Source organism: Scyliorhinus torazame, chromosome 18 (assembly GCF_047496885.1).
Source record: "Scyliorhinus torazame isolate Kashiwa2021f chromosome 18, sScyTor2.1, whole genome shotgun sequence".
NCBI lineage: Eukaryota > Metazoa > Chordata > Chondrichthyes > Carcharhiniformes > Scyliorhinidae > Scyliorhinus > Scyliorhinus torazame.
In genome coordinates, this window is record NC_092724.1 from 41012654 (window position 1) to 41033345 (window position 20692).

Sequence of the window (20692 nt, forward strand, 5' to 3'; positions counted from 1 at the left end):
TGTGGAAAATTGCCCAGGTATGTCCTGTACACAAAAAGCAGCACAAATCCAACTTGGCCAATTACTTTACTCTCGATCGTCCGTAAAGCGATGGAAGGGGCAATCAACAATGCTATCAAGCGAACTTGCTTTGCGACAACCTGCTCACTGACGCTCAGTTTGGGGTCCATTAGGGTTACTCAGCTCTTGACCTCATTGTAGAGTTGGTTCAAACATTGACCAAAAAAATGAACTATTCCAGAGGTGAGGTGGGAATGACTGCCCTTGACATCAAACGAGCATTTGACCGAGTCTGACATCAAGAAGCCCTAGCAAAACCGGAGTCAATGGGAATCAGAGGGAGAACTCTCCACTGGTTGAAGTCATACCTAGCACACAGGAAGATGGGTGTGGTGATTGGAGGTCCATCGTCTCAGTTCCAGGATATCACACAGAAGTTCCTCAGGGTAATATCCTTGATCCAACAATCTTCAGCTGCTTCATGTATGACCTTCCTTAAGGTCAGAAATGAGGATGTTCATTGATGACTGCACAATGTTCAGCGCCATTCATGCTTGACTCCTCTGAAGCAGTCCATGTCCAAATACAGCAAAACCTGCATAATATCCAGGCTTTGGCTGACAAATGGCAAGTAACATTCGTGCCACATAAGTGCCGGATAATGACCATCTCCAACAAGAAAGAATCTAACTATTGCCCCTTGACATTCAATGACATTACCATCGCTGAATCCCCTATCAACATCCTGGGGGTTACCATTGTCCAGAAACTGGACTGAACTAGCCATATAAATACTTTGGCTACAAGAGCAGGTCAGAGGCTGAGAATTCTGCAGAGAGTACCTCACCTCCTGATTCCCCAAAGCCCGTTCACCACCTACAAAGTACAAGTCATATATGTGATGGAATACTGGATTAGTGCAGCTCCAACAGCACTCAAGAAGCTTAACACCATCCAGAACAAAGTAAGCCACTTGATTTGTATCTCATCCATAAACATTCACTCCCTCCACCACCGACGCACAGTGGCAGTAGTGTATTGGTGTCTCATTTTATTTTCTTATTTTTCTTATTGCCCCACAAGGTTTTGTTTAGTTGGAAATGTCACATTGCATGGATGTGCTCCAATCATAAAACATTACAGCGCAGTACAGGCCCTTCGGCCCTCGATGTTGCGCCGACCTGTGAAACCACTTTAAAGCCCATCTACACTATTCCCTTATCGTCCATATGTCTATCCAATGACCATTTGAATGTCCTTAGTGTTGGCGAGTCCACTACTGTTGCAGGCAGGGCATTCCACGCCCTTACTACTCTCGGAGTAAAGAACCTACCTCTGACATCTGTCTTGTATCTATCTCCATGAGCCAAATGCGGGCAAGTGGGACTAGCTTAATGATAGAAACTGAGTGGCATGGACAAACTGGGCCAACGGGCCTTTTTCCATGCTGTAAACATCTGCGACTCTATAACAGGAAGTAATTTCACCACACGACTATAGTTCAAGAAACACCTTCAAGGACAAATCGGAGTCCACTTGCCAACTAATCAGCACTCTCTTTTCATGAAGTATAAATTGTTGTTCCCTTTCCTGTAGGTTTATCTTGCAAGCTGTCCTTATGAGTGTAAGATGAATAATTTTGATTTCTCTATTTTCAGAAATACCAATACACTTCTACATTTCATTTCACTGATATTTTACAGCAAACTGTATTTTTCTAGATTTTACCCTCCCCCTCAACAAAGAAATTAAATGTCTTCAGGTACCTCCAGAACATTTGGAATGATGTCCCTCTCACACTGCTTTAAGAATGTGTCTTTATCAAAGCTCGGGTCGACCTTCAGAATTTCTGTCAGCACCTCTGACATTTCAGTCTTAGAAAATAGCCCCCCTGGGGAAACAAAACACAAACACAAAATCAGCTATGGGGCTCAACTGATCAAAAACAAGACAACGATCTTGAAATACTTCTAACAAATTAATAGAAATAGCTTGGCTGCAGCCCTTTAAGGGTTCAATGTGTTTCAGAGCAAAAGTAAATGTCAAAAAGCTTCAGGTGTAGACAAGATTGCAATTCTAAGTATTAGAAAAATAATCCCATTATACAGTCTATTTTATTAGAAACAACCTTTCTTTACTTGGAATATATCTAAAAGCCAGTTTATAAGACATGCTGTGTCCAAAAAATAAAGCCTTTGTGTGTGACAGAGGACCAACAAAAAAGTTAAGAGGGGAAATCAAACTTAGGGTCACCACTCCCACCTCACCACGGTGCAGTGATTTACACCTTCCACTTAAAGTAAGCAATTAAGTCTTTGTTTCTTCATTGAGTTCAGTCTGCTTGGGAGTTTCTGCTTCTGCCTTATTTTAACATAAATTCTCTTTTGTAAATCACTGCAGGAATAAATGAGGCAGGGTCAGTTACTGAACCAAACTTGCCAGCAGATCAATCATAATAAACACCAGGGGTTTCAATGGAAAGTGTGTGCATTGAGACAACATCACTTTAAAGCTAGTGGGCAAAAACACATACAAATAGAATGGCACCGCAGGGGCAGGTCTGTGTTTTAAAGTCTACAAATGGAAACCGAAGACAAAAGAAAAATCTCGCCAAGGTAGATGTAGGGCATGTGAAATATTTGATTGAGAATGTGAATGAACAAGTGCAATTTCAGACTGCCTCTTTATGAAGCAGAATCAGGCGTAAAAAAGGGATTCCATAGAAGGACAGTAAATGTTCTGCTAGGAAGATAAACCAGGAATATTACTTTTAAACTGTTTGATTGGTTCAACTAATCAGCATATCAAATCATGTTCAAACCTCAACAACAGGCTTCACTCCTGAAGAAAATATCACGGGTACAGTTTCATTGGCAGCAAGCAACTCAATAAGTAGTTAGTTGTGGGGACTCTTATTTTTCTCTTCTAATTAGAATCAGTTGTCTGGTTGGTAGAGGTGTCAAAAATACAACTTTATTAGTTACTTTCTGGTATAGACTTGAATAAGAACTGAATAACACTTAGAAATGAAATAGCAAACAATACATAAAAAGTCAATCACATGGCAAAAGCATTAGCACAAAATAAATCACAAACAAACAGATATATGATTCAAGAATTCAGGAACAAAGAACCTCAACCATAAGGTCCTATCTTTAAGGGAATTCTTATCTCTGGTTTAACTTTTCACTTGCGTTCATTGGCTTCTCGTTCTTAGCTGGGACCTGCTGGTTTGTCCAAATGAATGTCTGTTAATTAGAGGATAACTTGCTCATCAAACGTATGACATTACTTGAGATTGATTGGTGCCTATCAAAACTAGCTTAGCGTTTGCGTGCACAATCCTAGGAAAAATGTTTTCTCACATTTTGCCATGTTTCATAGCGTGGCGGAGACCGAACTAGAATTGATTAGTTGATTGCACAGGGAACACTCCGTTTTCAGTATGGAATACAATGGTTAATTCATTGTGAGAAAATGACTGGGTCCCCACAGTCAAGACACTTTGAATAACTTGCTTATTAGTTATATGCATTTAACCATCCCTTATATGAATAAAACTAGAAATAAAACTAGACTCTATCAGTAGCCTTCAAGTGTGCTGTAGGCCACTCAATAGGGAGGGCATTTCTGTTGAGCATAAACATGCCCTAATCTGATGTCCACACATACTTTTCAGGAGAGGGCCCTGGAGAGTGACCAAGTTAGGCTGTCGTGCTCATCCTGCCCAATGGATTCTGAGCCTGTTATTGGGTCACAGGCTCGAGAACTTCTGGTCTACTTACCTCAGCTACACTAAACTCAGAGATATTGAAAAGCACTTAATCAGAGGTTTAATAAAATACATTCTAGAATTTTGGCAAAAGTAGTTTAGATTACATTGTTTAAAGATTATTTAACTTTGAGGAATTGGCAAGTATAATTATGGTGCTTTATCTCACAACATACTGAATGTTCATTCACTACAGCAAAATACATTCACTATCTTCATTTTTATCAGAGAAAAATATGAAAAGAAATGAAAATCGCTTATTGTCACAAGTAGGCTTCAATGAAGTTACTGTGAAAAGCCCCTAGTCACCACATTCCGCCGCCTGTTCGGGGAGGCTGGTACGGGAATCGAACCGTGCTGCTGGCCTGCCTTGGTCTGCTTTCAAAGCCAGCGATTTAGCCCTGTGCTAAACCAGCCCCTAGTTTATATCCAACCAAAAATATCCAACTTTGTTTTAAATAAAATTATATTCTTCCAATTTAAGCCTCCTTCAACAAGTTTAAAAAGGCAGCTAGGGAGGCAGCACGGTGGTGCAGTGGTAGCACTGCAGTTTCACAGCGCCGAGGTCCCAGGTTCGATCCCGGCTCTGGGTCACTGTCTGTGTGGAGTTTGAACATTCTCCCCGTGTTTGCGTGGGTTTCGCCCCCACAACCCAAAAAATGTGCAGACTTGGTGGATTGGCCACGCTAAATTGCCCCTTAATTGGAAAAATAATGAATTGGGTACTCTAAATTTATTTTTTTTAAAGGGCAGCTAGGTGAGTAACATGCTTCTAAAGCCCTGATCAACCCATGAGTTGAAAGGGACCCCCAACTGACAAAATATTTTCATCACAAACTCTGCTCTCGACCTGTCTTCCACAACCAATCAGTTGTGGTCTTCACGGTTTTAAAGCTGTTTACTACACCACACAATCTGGGGCTGGGCTAAATCGCTGGCTTTTAAAGACGCCCAAGGCAGGCCAGCAACACGGTTCAATTCCCGTACCAGCCTTCCCGAACAGGTGCCGGAATGTGGCACTAGGGGCTTTTTACAGTAACTTCATTGAAGCCTACTTGTGACAATAAGCGATTTTCATTTCATACTGTGGATACAGCTCCATTCTGCATTTGAATGGCAAAATGAATATATATACCCCCATCAATACACTTTTCAGTCTTATTAATTTTATGTATCTTACACTGTGCCATGCTGACTCATTGAATTGCTGAGGGAATTATTTCTCAGGCTACTTACTTACACATTCTTTATGAACAACTTTGATTAAAACCTTAGAAGCGCATTTGCTGATAGTACAAAATTATGTAGGTTGGTTAATTGCAAAAGGGAGGTGGAGATCATCCAAAGGGATTATGGAAGATTCAATTCACTGGTAAATGGAATCCAACAGAACAGGGTGCTAAACCATTAAACAAAACTTTCTAAAAAGAGATTAAAGGTGAAGGAGACAGAACAAGAGAATAATCTGGCAACAGCAGATAATCATTTTAGGAACTGTTAACAAGGTCTGAGCATCTGAAAAGGGAAATGCAGGCTTTCCTGGTAATTCAGTAAATTTAATCAATGACTATCTGATCAGGAGGCGTTGGAAGAGCTTATCCAGACACAGATGAAGCATTCAAATTAAACTCCATGGATAAATAAAAGTCATCTGGCACAACAAGAAAGAATGAGGTCAGGAATGTATAGACCCAAAGATAAAAAGTGGGAGATGTTGGATGGAATTGCAAAATACATGTCAAAACTACATCTTTGAAGTACTGAAGAACTGCCATTACTCCATGAAGGAATATGGAGCATGGAGATGAGGAGACAGGTATTTTGCTGTAAGGTGACTGGATGTTGTGGACACTGAGGGGATACAAATGTGCAGGAGGTTAATGAAAAGAGCATGGACTCATCAGCAAAGAGTGTTTAGAACAGAATGAGGAGCGGAGAAGGCCATTCATCTAAAGGAAAGGTGAAGAGGAGAGATAAAAACAGAGACCGTCTGTGACCCACAGTACAGAATGATTGACAGGAGCAAACAGATGAAACATATGACAATTTAAAATAAAACGCTCTTTTTTATTCAATGTTCCTGATAAGTTCTTTGTTGTGACACAGAAACAGGGAGTAACATATAGTAAAAGGCAAGTGAATGGTCTATATAAACAAATTGTAGACGGTGTGGTAAAAAGACCCAGTGAAATATGTTGGTGGATGAGTTCCATATCAGGATTCCAATGATAGCCTGAATGACCCCCTACAACATTCCCCAGTGTGTGGGGAAATATTAAAACCAAGTTTTGAAAATATTGTAACTGTGGGAAAGTATACTGTGGAAACACATCAGCTTTTCAGAATCCAGACTACAAATGTGACCATGTAACAATGTAAGCACAGCCAGTAAGTTAGATACAAGTGTGAGTGCTGGGACGGAGCGCCAATTAAAAGTCACAATTCAAAACTTGTAAGCCAATAGGAGGCAGAGAGGGGGGTGGTACCAAAGCGTGGAGATATAAAACCCTTGGTGCACGTGGTTCTTTCTTCTTTGTTCTCTTTCCATTCTTCTCTTTCTTTCACCCTACTGGGATTTTTGTTCTGTTTATGTTTGAAAGTGTACTACCCAAGTTTTGCAATAAACACAATCTCAAATTACCACCGGAACACGTCTCGGATTAGAAAATAAGAGATCGCACACCTTGCCTGTGTGGGTCTCGCCCCCCACAATCCAAAGATGAGCAGGGTACGTGGATTGGCCATGCTAAATTTGCACCTTCATTGGATTTTTAAAAAATGAAAGACGCCATTGCAGCATTGTTCTAGGCTAAAGCATTATTAGTCTTCAGAACCTTTCCAGCCCAATCACACTACATAGTCATTCAATTCCTTTTCAATTACACAAATTAAATTGAGACAACGCAAAACCACCTGAAAATGTTGAATTCCGGCCCATTTATATCTACTGCAACTGGTGCGAAGTGAATTGCACAAAGCTCCCATCTGTTTTTTTGCCCTGAGCTTTTCTATTTTTCGGAATACACTGTTAATATTAAACATTTATGGGCTTTCCATTCCCATTGAGAAATACCCTGTGATTTGTGTTTCATGGTTTCTAGATAAGCGTGTAACACAATCAGCAGTATAACTCTGGTCAGCTGGCTTCAGATCACACTAAGTATGTCCTAATCTCATCATGTATGATGATTAAAGACCTGTAACATACTATTGAACATGCTATTTTCTGCAATAAACAGTTAAGTTACAGTGGTTTCCAAACATTCATAACTTTCCTTTCTCAAATCTAGACCCAACTTGTCCCATATTCTCTACCCCAAGCCTGCCAACTACTATTTTGCAGCTACAAAGATCCTTACCTGCATCTTATCCTCATTAGGTCCCACTCCTTTTATCACTGGTCTTGCCAGTAATCATTGGCTACTAGTCCACAAGGCATCAACTTTAAAATTCCTCTAGGGTGGGTCAGGTTGTTATACAGGACTCCGGTGGCGAGCGTGTCTATGAACCGGCGGAGATCGGAATATTTCAGATTGTACCGGGGGACGAGACAGGGGTGTCCCCTGTCCCCATTGCTGTTCGCGCTGGCAATTGAGCCGCTGGCCATGGCATTAAGGGAGTCTAGGAACTGGAGGGGGGTTGGTCCGTGGAGGGGAGGAACACCGGGTGACGTTGTATGCTGATGACCTGTTGTTATATATTGCAGATCCAGTGGAGGGGATGGCGGAGGTCATGCGGATCCTTAGGGAGTTTGGGGACTTCTCGGGCTAAAAGCTCAACGTGGGGAAGAGTGAGCTCTTTGTAGTGCATGCGGGAGGCCAGGAAAGGGGGCTAGAGCAGCTGCCATTGAAGAGGGTGGAGAGGAGCTTTCGATACCTGGGTAGCTAGGAGCTAGGGGGCCCTGCACAAGCTTAATTTGACACGGTTGGTGAACCAGATGGAGGAAGACTTTAGGAGATGGGATGTGTTGCCACTTTCCATGGCGGGTAGGGTGCAGTCGGTCAAGATGACGGTCCTCCCGAGGTTCTTGTTCGTGTTCCAGTGCCTGCCCATCCTAATCCCCAAGGCTTTTTTCAAGCGGGTAAGCAGTAGTATTATGGGGTTTGTATGGGCGGCAAGACCCCGAGAGTGAAGAGGGTGTTTCTGGAGCGCAGTCGAGACAGGGGTGGGCTAGCGCTGCCGAATCTGTGTGGTTATTATTGGGCAGCTAATGTGGCGATGATCCGTAAATGGGTAATGGAGAGAGAGGGGGCGGCGTAGAAGAGGCTAGAGGCGGCGTCTTGTGTGGGTACTAGCTTGGGGGCACTGGTGACGGCACCGTTGCCGCTACCGCCGACGCGGTACACCACGAGCCCGATGGTGGCGGCGACATTGAAGATCTGGGGGCAGTGGAGGCGACATAGGGGTGAGGTGGGGGCCTTAATTTGGTCCCCGATACGGGATAATCATAGGTTTGTGCCGGGCAGGATGGATGGTGGGTTCCTAAATTGGCATCGGGCAGGAATTAAAAGAATGGGGGACCTGTTTATAAATGGGACTCTTGCTAGCCTGGGGGCGCTGGAGGAAAAATTTGGGTTGCCTCCCGGAAACGCTTTTTGACATATGCAAGTGAGGGCGTTTGTGAGACGGCAGGCGAGGGAATTTCCGCTACTTCCAGCACGAAGGATTCAGGACAGGATGATTTCGGGTGTATGGGTTGGAGAAGGCAAGGTCTTGGCGATTTATCAGGAGCTGCAGGAGACGGAGGAGGCCTTGGTGGAGGAGTTAAAGGGCAAGTGGGAGGAGCAGCTCGGGGAGGAGCTAGATGAGGATCTGTGGGCTGATGCCCCGGGCAGGGTCAATTCCTCCTCCTCATGCGCCAGGCTCAGTCTAATACAGTTCAAAGTAGGACATAGGGCGCATATGACAGGGGCGAGGATGAGTAGGTTTTTGGGGTGGAGGACAGATGTGTGAGATGTTCGGGGAGCCCAGCGAATCACACCCATATGTTCTGGACGTGCCCGGCGCTGGAGATTTTCTGGAGGGGCTTTGAGAGGTCAAGCCGAGCTGGGGGTTGGCAATATTTGGGGTATTGGACGAGTCGGGAGGGCAGGAGCCGAAAGAGGCCGGAGTTCTGGCCTTTGCGTCCCTGGTAGCCCGGCGGAGGATCCTGCTAATGTGGATAGTTGCAAAGCCCCCGAGCGTGGAAGCTTGGATCAATGACATGGCAGGGTTCATTCAGTTGGAGAGAATAAAGTTTGCCTTGCAAGGGTCTGTGCAGGGGTTCTCCAGGTGGTGGCAACCGTTCCTAGACTTTCTCGTGGAACGCTAGGTGGAGGTCGAAACAGCAGTGGGGGGGGGGGTTTGGTTTATGTTTTTGTTAAAAGGGGGCGTTTTCTGCACTTTTGTAGTTATTGGTTAAATGGGTTTAATGTATCCTTGTTTGATTTCCTATGTACAATTTTTTTGGGGGGGGGTTTCTTTCTTGCTGGAGTGTTTGGTTGAAAATTTTGAATAAACATATATATTTTTTAAAACTTCAAAATCCCTCGCCTTTGCTCAGATCTCTGTAATCTCATCCACCTATCTACCTCTACAAGCCAGTGATGTTTCATACTCTGGCTGCCTTGGCATCCCTTCAGTTTAAGATGTCAAAACCACACTCAAAACTCACTCCCTAAAATTATCCACCTCTCTCGCTACTTTCAAAAGCCGGTTTGAAACCAACCACTCTGTCCATTTATTCAGATGCATCCCTTATTTTGTCTCCTGCCACCTCCCTCCTATTTTCTCTCTCATAAAATGCTACATTACACCTGCTTTATAAATCACGGGTGCGATTCTCCGGCCTCGTTGCGCTCTCGCTCGATCGAGACGTGGCTGCTGAGTAGCGGGAGAGCTGCAAAACGAGAAACGCACTGGGACCAAAACGTTTACAATGCAAACCGCCCGCTCCCATGGGCGAAATCGGGATCTCGGCCTGGCTGGGAAACCAATTATCACCACTTAAGCCCTATACCCATACAATTAACGAGAGCTACCCCATGTTCGAATGTTTCCCATGATTCAGCGGCCTCCCCAGCAAGTGGCCAGGCTGCCGTCGATTAGTACTCCTTTTAGAAAACATGAACCTGGTGAATGGGCTGCTGCGGGGAGCCGAGGAGGTGAGCAGCCACCTTCGCTCACAGGCAAAGAGCCCAGGGCACTGGGCATGCTGCCACTGTGTTTGGGGGAGGGGCACCCCAGTTGAGGGTGGGGCATCATGGGGGGCTGGGGCATCAGGGGTGCCCTGTGGGGTAGGGGGCAGGGGGCCAGGCGTGCACGGGTCGCCATACCAGCCCCAGTACCATGTGGTTAGCACAATTGCTTCACAGCTCCAGGGTCCCAGGTTCGATTCCTGGCTTGGGTCACTGTCTGTGTGGAGTCTGCACGTTCTCCCAGTGTGTGCGTGGGTTTCCTCCGGGTGCTCCAGTTTCCTCCCACAGTCCAAAGATGTGCGGGTTAGGTGGATTGGCCATGATAAATTGCCCTTAGTGTCCAAAATTGCCCTTAGTGTTGGGTGGGGTTACTGGGTAATGGGGATAGGTGGGGTTACTGGATAATGTGGAGAGGGTGGAGGTGTGGGCTTGGGTAGGGTGCTCTTTCTAAGAGCCAGTGCAGACTCGATGGGCCGAATGGCCCCCTTCTGCACTGTAAATTCTATGATTCTATGTGTTACCACACCGGGGGCAATCCTAGCCCTTGCCTGTCTGCCCCACTGACCACCCACAGTTCCCACTGACCACAGAGGCCTCTGGTCTTGCCGCTGATGGCTATTGCTCATAAGGAATTGGCAATCATAGTTAAGTGAGCACAGGGGCAGCACGGTTGCCTGGTGGTTAGCACAGCTGCCTCACGGCGCTGAGGTCCCAGGTTCGATCCCAGCTCTGGGTCACTGTCTGTGTGGAGTTTGCACATTCTCCCCGTGTCTGCGTGGGTTTCGCCCCCACAACACAAAAAAAATGTGCAGAGTAGGTGGATTGGCCACCCTAAATTGCCCCTTAATTGGAAAAAATAATTGGGTAATCTAAATTTTTTAATTTTTTTTTAATGGTTAAGTGAGCACTTCACACATCCCCAGTGGATCCCCCTGGGTGGACGGGCCATAACTCATTGCCTACCATCCCAATCACACCTTGATGCATGGGCAATGCGGGAGGCAGCATCTCAGACGCAGTAGCCAACCTGCGAGCAACCAGGAGATGTGGCACCAGCCCCTGATGCGCAGCCGGTTATGCTTGGGCAGTGCATGTCGAGTGGGGGGTGCAGGAGGGTGCCTGTCTGGGGGGATGGGGCATGGGATTAGTGGTCAGCCCACAAAGAGCCAGGGGCGTCATACTGGTTGTGTTGAGTGTATTTTAATATTCCTCGTCCAAGTGTACACCAGTGTCCCACTATTCCGATGGTGCCGCCCCACCCCTTGTCCTCCCAAATCACCGCGCCCCAACGCACACTCCACTCCTTACACCCCCCCCCCCCCAACGCACACTCCACTCCTTACACCCCCCCAACGCACACTCCACTCCTTACACCACCCCCCCCCCCCCCCCCCCCCCCGGTGCCCTCAGTGGTCCTCTATGTGCTTAGCCTTCCTAGCTCTACCGCTACGTCTAGGTGTGACCCCAGGATGCACATCAGAGGTAGTGGCAGCCTGCTGCTTACCACGCCCCATGGCCTTCGAAGCCCTTGGCGGATGTCCTCTGGGGCTCTGGGAGGGTCCCAACACACTTGACAGCTGTGCTGCCGTATTCCAGGTGCTGCCTACGAGAGGCAGCCTCATTAGAGTGAAACTCAGGGAGCTGGTGGCCACCGTCACCAGTCCATGGGACGGGTCCATGTCGGCGCCCCCTCCTCCCGGTTGGTGCCCAGAGGGCTCTGGGATTCACCTCAGGACGGAGGTGGGGCTGGTTCGAGGTCTGGCTGCCCCCGCGTCTTCTGGCTCTGCCAGCCCTGTCAGCTCCCCATTGTCTGCACCATGGTGCCGGCACCCTTGGCGATGCTCCACAAGTGATTGGGCTATCTACTGCAGTGACTCGGCAATGCCGACCTGCGACTAGGACAAGCTACGTGGTGCCTCAGCCATTCCCACCTGAAAGCGGGACATGTCCTGCAGAACCTCATCAAGGTCAGCCTGGCACTGGGTCACATCCCCCATCGAAGCGGACATTCTGCAGAGGCCCTCAGCCATGGCCGTCAATGACTGCACCACGCCTTGGACACCAGTTGTGCACCAGGCTCTCCACTGCAGTCGCCATCCTACCAGTGTTGGCCTCGGTGCCACGCATTACTGCTGACCTCCTGCACCCGTAGCCTCTGGGACTCCTCCAATCAGCTATAGACCTGCTGGAGTGTCATCTTCCTCTGAATGTCCTGGCTGCTTCCTAATGTCTCCATCAGCTCCGGATAAACCTGTTCCAGAGGCTCAGCATCTGACTGGGACCCAGCTGGGTCCTGGGATTCAGCAGCCCTCCAACTGCTGTCTTGCCTGGGTGTTTCTTCCTCCACCTGATGTGCATCAGCAACTGTGTGGTGCTCACCAGACTGTGCCCCAGAAGCCTGATCACTAACGTTTCCACCGAGGTGCGTGTCTCTGCCCTAGTGGAGAGTGGAAATCATAGCTGTGACGCATCAGCTGTGGCATCCTCAGAGCTGTCCTGCGAGTGGTCTCATGTGAGGCAGAGGAGGTGGTTTCATGAGAGGCAGGGGAGGGGGCCACCCGGATGGGCCGTCGCCGTCGGCTGGAGGACCTGCGGGAGAATTAACACGTGGTCAGTGGGAGGGATGGGTCAGTCTATATGGCATTAATAACTCATGTGTGACAGTCCATCCGAGTAGGTGCTGGTGGATCCTCACCCCCGCAGCGTGTGCCGATCTCCGCATTGATGGCAGCTCTGTCCTCGGCACCCGTGTCACCTCCACAGCTCGTTCCTCAAATGTCGTGAGGATTCTTATGTCCAGCACACCTCCGCCAGTCTAGGCCCTCTACTGGCGATTGTGGGAGAGATTCTCCGGTCGAGACACAGAGAGGGCATCATTAGCCACACGGGTAGGTCAGGGTGGAAAGAGGGGGTGTGAAGGGTGGGTTTGGGGAGCAGATGGACAGTTGGCGAGGGAGGGGGGGGGCTGGTTACGTTGGGGGGTGCGAATGTTCAGGGGGCTGTGGGGGAGGGGGCAATTCATCCATGCTGCCCGTTGTAGGTCATTGACCTTCTTGCGGCACTGGAGGCCAGTCCCCGGTCATGCTGCCCGAGCTTCTGGCCGCTATCACTTCATCCCAGGAGGCACTGGCTGTCCTATTGCTCACCCTCTGGACCCTCGGGGGAATAGGACATCCCTTCTGGCCTCCACCGCATCTAGGAGCCTTCCCAGTTCTGCATTCCCGAATCGTGGGGCCAGCCGTCTCGGTGCCACGGCTGCGAGTTGAGATGGGATTGGCTGTGCAAGTGCTGTTTAAGGGCTGCCCGACCTTGTTAGCGAGGTGGCTGGCGTGCACGGTCCCAAGAAATCGGCTTCTAAGCCTTCATCTGTGCAAGAAGCCCATGGGGCCTTGTTAAGTGGACCAATTATCGTTAATAGTATTCCCAACCTCGCCGGGCCAAGCACCGGGGCACTCGCGGCAGTTCTCGCTTGCTACCTCACTTAGAAATCTTTCTGGGGGCAGCATGGTGGCGTAGTGGTTAGCACTGTTGCCTCACGGCGCCGAGGACCCAGGTTCAATCCTGGCCCCCGGTCACTGTCCATGTGAAGTTTGCACATTCCCCCATGTCTGCGTGGGTCTCGTTCTCACAACCCAAAACGATGTGCAAGGGTAGGTGGATTGACCACGCTAAATTGCCCCTTAATTGGAAAAAAATAATGGGTATTCTAAATGTTACAAAAAAAATTGAAATAAATCTTTCCAGAGAATCGCGCCCTGCATTTGCTGTTAGAAATTCAACTAAGATGAATACTATTGGGGATTGGGAGGGAGGTAGCAGCGAGAAACAAAGGTTGCAGACAGCAGGCCATTTATTTTGATATCCTGCATTTGTTCCTGGTATTTTGAAGGGAAGCTGTCACTTGTCTGCGTGAGTCGGCTTTACTGTGTTCAGATGTGACATTTAAATAAATCATATTTAATAATGCATTTCCTTCAGCTCCCACCTCCACAACAGAGAAAGCTCCCACATTTTATTTACCTATCAAATCAGTGACTTTGTCTGTTACGGCTCTGGATGCCCTAATAAATGTGTTGTCACTTTCGTCATATTTCATCTTCATCTCAAAGAACCCTATAAAGGAAAAAAAAAGAGATATCGCCTTTACATCACCAAGTAAAACAGAGGCAAACTGATCAGATGAATTGTCACACATTGTCATCAGAGAATAGAAAAGGTACAATGAGCGCTTACTGTTAAAAACAACATTATTGTCCTTGAATTCCTTCCATTGTTGGTACCATTTTGAGTCTTTGTGTAGCACCATCCCCATAGCTTCTCTGGAAGAGAACAATTGAGATTGCAAATGTCAAGTCCGACATAGCTAACTGCTGCATCTAAACTAACATTGAAAGTACACATTTATTTTAACCTCCAAGTAATAAATCATTTACAATTCCTCATTTTAATTTTAATTAATTGACGCAATGTCAGTTAGAGGGGTGCTGTGCTCTGACTGTGAGATGTGGCTGGTCCGGGAGGCTTCCAGCGTCCCGGATGGCGTCATCTGCAGAAAGTGCACCCAACTGGAGCTCCTCACAGACCGCATGGTTCGGTTGGAGCAGCAATTGGATGCACTTAGGAGCATGCAGGTGGCGGAAAGCGTCATAGATCGCAGTTATGTAAATATGGTCACACCCAAGGTGCAGGCAGAGAAATGGGTGACCACCAGAAAGGGCAGGCAGTCAGTGCAGAAATCCCCTGTGGTTGTCCCCCTCTCGAACAGATATACCCCTTTGGATACTGTCGGGGGGGATAGCCTATCAGGGGAAAACAGCAGCAGCCAGAGCAGTGGCACCACGGCTGGCTCTGATGTTCAGAAGGGAGGGTCAAAGCGCAGAAGAGTAATAGTAATAGGGGACTCTATAGTCAGGGGCACAGATAGGCGCTTCTGTGGACGTGAAAGAGACTCCAGGATGGTATGTTGCCTCCCTGGTGCCAGGGTCCAGGATGTCTCCGAACGGGTAGAGGGAATCCTGAAGGGGGAGGGCAAACAGGCAGAGGTCGTTGTACATATTGGTACTAACGACATAGGCAGGAAGGGGCATGAGGTCCTGCAGCAGGAGTTCAGGGAGCTAGGCAGAAAGTTAAAAGACAGGACCTCGAGGGTTGTAATCTCGGGATTACTCCCTGTGCCACGTGCCAGTGAGGCTAGAAATAGGAAGATAGAGCAGATAAACACGTGGCTAAACAGCTGGTGTAGGAGGGAGGGTTTCCATTATCTGGACCACTGGGAGCTCTTCCGGGGCAGGTGTGACCTATATAAGAAGGACGGGTTGCATTTAAACCGGAGAGGCATAAATATTCTGGCCGCGAGGTTTGCTAGTGTCACACGGGAGGGTTTAAACTAGTATGGCAGGGGGGTGGGCATGGGAGCAATAGGTCAGAAGGTGAGAGCATTGAGGGAGAACTAGGGAATAGGGACAGTGTGGCTCTGAGGCAGAGCAGACGGGGAGAAGTTGCTGAACACAGCGGGTCTGGTGGCCTGAAGTGCATATGTTTTAATGCAAGGAGCATTACGGGTAAGGCAGATGAACTTAGAGCTTGGATTAGTACTTGGAACTATGATGTTGTTGCCATTACAGAGACCTGGTTGAGGGAAGGGCAGGATTGGCAGCTCAACGTTCCAGGATTTAGATGTTTCAGGCGGGATAGAGGGGGATGTAAAAGGGGAGGCGGAGTTGCGCTACTTGTTCGGGAGAATATCACAGCTGTACTGCGAGAGGACACCTCAGAGGGCAGTGAGGCTATATGGGTAGAGATCAGGAATAAGAAGGGTGCAGTCACAATGTTGGGGGTATACTACACGCCTCCCAACAGCCAGCGGGAGATAGAGGAGCAGATAGGTAGACAGATTTTGGAAAAGAGTAAAAACAACAGGGTTGTGGTGATGGGAGACTTCAACTTCTCCAATATTGACTGGGACTCACTTAGTGCCAGGGGCTTAGACGGGGCGGAGTTTGTAAGGAGCATCCAGGAGGGCTTCTTAAAACAATATGTAGACAGTCCAACTAGGGAAGGGGCGGTACTGGACCTGGTATTGGGGAATGAGCCCGGCCAGGTGGTAGATGTTTCAGTAGGGGAGCATTTCAGTAACAGTGACCACAATTCAGTAAGTTTTAAAGTACTGGTGGACAAGGATAAGAGTGGTCCGAGGATGAATGTGCTAAATTGGGGGAAGGCTAATTATAACAATATTAGGCGGGAACTGAAGAACATAGATTGGGGGCGGGTGTTTGAGGGCAAATCAACATCTGACATGTGGGAGGCTTTCAAGTGGCAGTTGAAAGGAATACAGGACCGGCATGTTCCTGTGAGGAAGAAAGATAAATACGGCAATTTTCGGGAACCTTGGATGACGAGTGATATTGTAGGCCTCGTCAAAAAGAAAAAGGAGGCATTTGTCAGGGCTAAAAGGCTGGAAACAGACGAAGCCTGCGTGGAATATAAGGAAAGTAGGAAGGAACTTAAGCAAGGAGTCAGGAGGGCTAGAAGGGGTCATGAAAAGTCATTGGCAAATAGGGTTAAGGAAAATCCCAAGGCTTTTTACACGTACATAAAAAGCAAGAGGGTAGCCAGGGAAAGGGTTGGCCCACTGAAGGATAGGCAAGGGAATCTATGTGTGGAGCCAGAGGAAATGGGCGAGGTACTAAATGAATACTTTGCATCAGTATTCACCAAAGAGAAGGAATTGGTAGATGTTGAGTCTGGAGAAAGGGGTGTAGATAGCCTGGGTCACATTGTGATCCAAAAAGACGAGGTGTTGGGTGTCTTAAAAAATATTAAGGTAGATAATTCCCCAGGGCCTGATGGGATCTACCCCAGAATACTGAAGGAGGCTGGAGAGGAAATTGCTGAGGCCTTGACAGAAATCTTTGGATCCTCGCTGTCTTCAGGGGATGTCCCGGAGGACTGGAGAATAGCCAATGTTGTTCCTCTGTTTAAGAAGGGTAGCAAGGATAATCCCGGGAACTACAGGCCGGTGAACCTTACTTCAGTGGTAGGGAAATTACTGGAGAGAATTCTTCGAGACAGGATCTACTCCCATTTGGAAGCAAATGGACGTATTAGTGAGAGGCAGCACGGTTTTGTGAAGGGGTGGTCGTGTCTCACTAACTTGATAAGAGTTTTTCGAGGAGGTCACTAAGATGATTGATGCAGGTAGGGCAGTAGATGTTGTCTATATGGACTTCAGTGAGGCCTTTGACAAGGTCCCTCATGGTAGACTAGTACAAAAGGTGAAGTCACACGGGATCAGGGGTGAGCTGGCAAGGTGGATACAGAACTGGCTAGGCCATAGAAGGCAGAGAGTAGCAATGGAGGGATGCTTTTCTAATTGGAGGGCTGTGACCAGTGGTGTTCCACAGGGATCAGTGTTGGGACCTTTGCTCTTTGTAGTATATATAAATGATTTGGAGGAAAATGTAACTGGTCTGATTAGTAAGTTTGCAGACGACACAAAGGTTGGTGGAATTGCGGATAGCGATGAGGACTGTCGGAGGATACAGCAGGATTTAGATTGTCTGGAGACTTGGGCGGAGAGATGGCAGATGGAGTTTAATCCGGACAAATGTGAGGTAATGCATTTTGGAAGGTCTAATGCAGGTAGGGAATATACAGTGAATGGTAGAACCCTCAAGAGTATTGAAAGTCAAAGAGATCTAGGAGTACAGGTCATTGAAAGGGGCAACACAGGTGGAGAAGGTAGTCAAGAAGGCATACGGCATGCTTGCCTTCATTGGCCGGGGCATTGAGTATAAGAATTGGCAAGTCATGTTGCAGCTGCATAGAACCTTAGTTAGGCCACACTTGGAGTATAGTGTTCAATTCTGGTCGCCACACTACCAGAAGGATGTGGAGGCTTTAGAGAGGGTGCAGAAGAGATTTACCAGAATGTTGCCTGGTATGGAGGGCATTAGCTATGAGGAGCGATTGAATAAACTCGGTTTGTTCTCACTGGAACGAAGGAGGTTGAGGGAAGACCTGATAGAGGTATACAAAATTATGAGGGGCATAGACAGAGTGGATAGTCAGAGGCTTTTCCCCAGGGTAGAGGGGTCAATTACTAGGGGGCATAGGTTTAAGGTGAGAGGGGCAAGGTTTAGAGTAGATGTACGAGGCAAGTTTTTTACGCAGAGGGTAGTGGGTGCCTGGAACTCGCTACCGGAGGAGGTAGTGGAAGCAGGGACGATAGGGACATTTAAGGGGCATCTCGACAAATATATGAATAGGATGGGAATAGAAGGATACGGACCCAGAAAGTGTAGAAGATTGTAGTTTAGTCGGGCAGCATGGTCGGCACGGGCTTGGAGGGCCGAAGGGCCTGTTCCTGTGCTGTACATTTCTTTGTTCTTTGTTCATCAGTCGCTCCATCAAAGTCAGTGAGGAACCACAACATACAGGCCCAGAAGATACAGGTTCAATCCCCAGTCTGTGCAGAACTAGTGATTTCAGCTAGGTGGCAGAAAGAAGCACAAGTGACCTCAAACGTAAAATGGGTGCCCTGTGATCTGGGCCCTGACATGGAGATGTCACAAGACTTTTTGTGTGCGTACTGGATACATCTGCTGCATCCTGGACTCCTGCTGCAAACATCTATGTTCATGTATGGGCATTTGGCAGAGGAACAGTGCCTGTGAATCAGAACAATGCACTCAGAAGAGGGTGAGGGAGAAAACAGACTAAAAATGATACTTCACATGCAATCCTCTTTTTCTCCCATTTTACTGGGACGGCACGGTGACACAGTGGTTAGCACTGCTGCCTCACAGCGCCATGGACCAGAGTCTGATTCCAGCCTTGGGTTACTGTCTGTGTGGAGTTCGTACGTTCTCTCAGTGTCTGCATGGAGTGCCTCCAGGTGCTCCGGTTTCAAAGAACAAAGAAAAGTACAGCACAGGAACCGACCCTCCAAGCCTGTGCCGACCATGCTTCCCGTCTAAACTAAAATCTTCTGCACTTCCGTGGTCCATATCCCTCTATTCCCATCCTATTCATGTATTTTGTCAAGATGTCCCTTAAACATCACTATCGTCCCTGCTTCCACCACCTCCTCCGGCAGCGAGTTCCAGGCACCCACTACCCTCGGTGTAAAAAAAACTTGCTTAGTACATCTCCTCTAAACCTTGTCCCTCGCACCTTAAACCTATGTCCCCTAGTAATTGACCCCTCTACCCCAGGAAAAAGCCTTTGACTATCCACTCTGTCTATGCCCCTCATAATTTTGTAGACCTCTATCAGGTCGCCCCTCAACCTCCGTTGTTCCAGTGAGAACAAACAGAGTTTATTCAACCTCTCCTCATAGCTAATGCCCTCCATACCAGGCAACATCCTGGTAAATCTCTTCTGCACCCGCTCTAAAGCCTCCACAACCTTCTGGTAGTGTGGCGACCAGAATTGAACACTAGACTCCAAGTGTGGCCTAACTAGGGTTCTATACAGCTGCAACATGACTTGCCAATTCTTATACTCAATGCCCCGGCCAATGAAGGTAAGCATGCCTTATGCCTTCTTCACTACCTTCTCCACCTCTGTTGCCTCTTTCAGTGACCTATGGACCTCTACACCTAGATCTCTCTGACTGTCAATACTCTTGAGGGTTCTACCATTCACTGTATATTCCCTACCTGCATTAGACCGTCCAAAATGCCACAGCCCACAGATGTGCAGGTTAGGTGGATTAGCCATGCTAAATTGCCCCTTAATGTCTAACAGTTAGGTGGAGTTACTGGGATGGGGAGGGGGCCGAGATGGGGTAGTCTTTCCATCGTGCAGGCTCGATGGGCCAAATGGCCTCCTTCTGCACTGTAGGGATTCTATGATTATTACCTTCCTGTCTTTGAGTCCGACATGCCATTCATGGCTGATTGGGTGATGTTCCCTCCTCAACCCTGTTTTTGGTCTTTTTGAAACATCACCCATTTCTCTCTGAATGCTGGAAGCAATCAAGCAAGCTCCAGGACACTTCAATAATTTATATGCCAGGGCGGCACGTGGCACAGTGGTTAGCACTGGGACTACAGCGCCGAGGACCCGGGTTCGAATCCCGGCCCTGGGTCACTGTCCGTGTGGCGTTTGCACATTCTCCCAGTGTCTGCGTGGGTTTCACCCCACAACCCAAAGATGTGCAGGTTAGGTGGATTGGCCACACTAAATTGCCCCTTAATTGGAAAAAAAAATAATTGGGTACTCCAAATCTATATTTTTAAAAAATAATTGATATGCCAATAATCCAGCCACAACACCTTCTTTCAGGTATTCCCTTCTTTCAGAAGAGTTCTGAAACACAGTGCTGCCTCATAGCTACTTTACCTTTCCAATAATCCACCAATTCTCTTGTTACTGACCGTTCCGTAATTGGAAACTTTTTATCCTTACTAACTCTGTCACAATTTTGAATCCCTCTATTAAATACCCCTTCAGGTTTTCTGCTCGAGAACAATCACAGTTTCTCTAATCTCTCTGTAATAGAAGTCCTTCATGTGTTATATCAATCTAGTAAATCTCTTCGGCACCCGATGTTCTTGACATCCTTCCTCAGATGTGGTCCACAGAAAATGGACACATCACTCCAGCTAAACCCTAAGCAGTAATTCAGAACTTTTGTGCTTATATTCATAAACCAAGGATCCATTTCTATTTTTAAAAAAAGTTTCACCTTGACCTGCCACCGTCAAAAATTTCTGAGAGTTTTGCACATTCTCCC

General features: G+C 47.5%; 1 protein-coding gene across 2 annotated transcripts in view; it reads right to left on the bottom strand.

Moving 5' to 3' along the window:
* The window catches only part of timm44 (translocase of inner mitochondrial membrane 44 homolog (yeast)), a 133823-nt gene that overhangs the window by 66280 nt on the left and 46851 nt on the right, over positions 1–20692 (bottom strand). For both annotated transcript variants that reach the window (XM_072482643.1, XM_072482644.1), the window contains exons 7-9: positions 14182–14267; positions 13969–14061; positions 1767–1891 (exon numbers count right to left, since the gene is read on the bottom strand). In XM_072482643.1, the coding sequence (XP_072338744.1) occupies positions 1767–1891; positions 13969–14061; positions 14182–14267 (304 nt within the window). The remainder of the gene's footprint in view (positions 1–1766; positions 1892–13968; positions 14062–14181; positions 14268–20692) is intronic.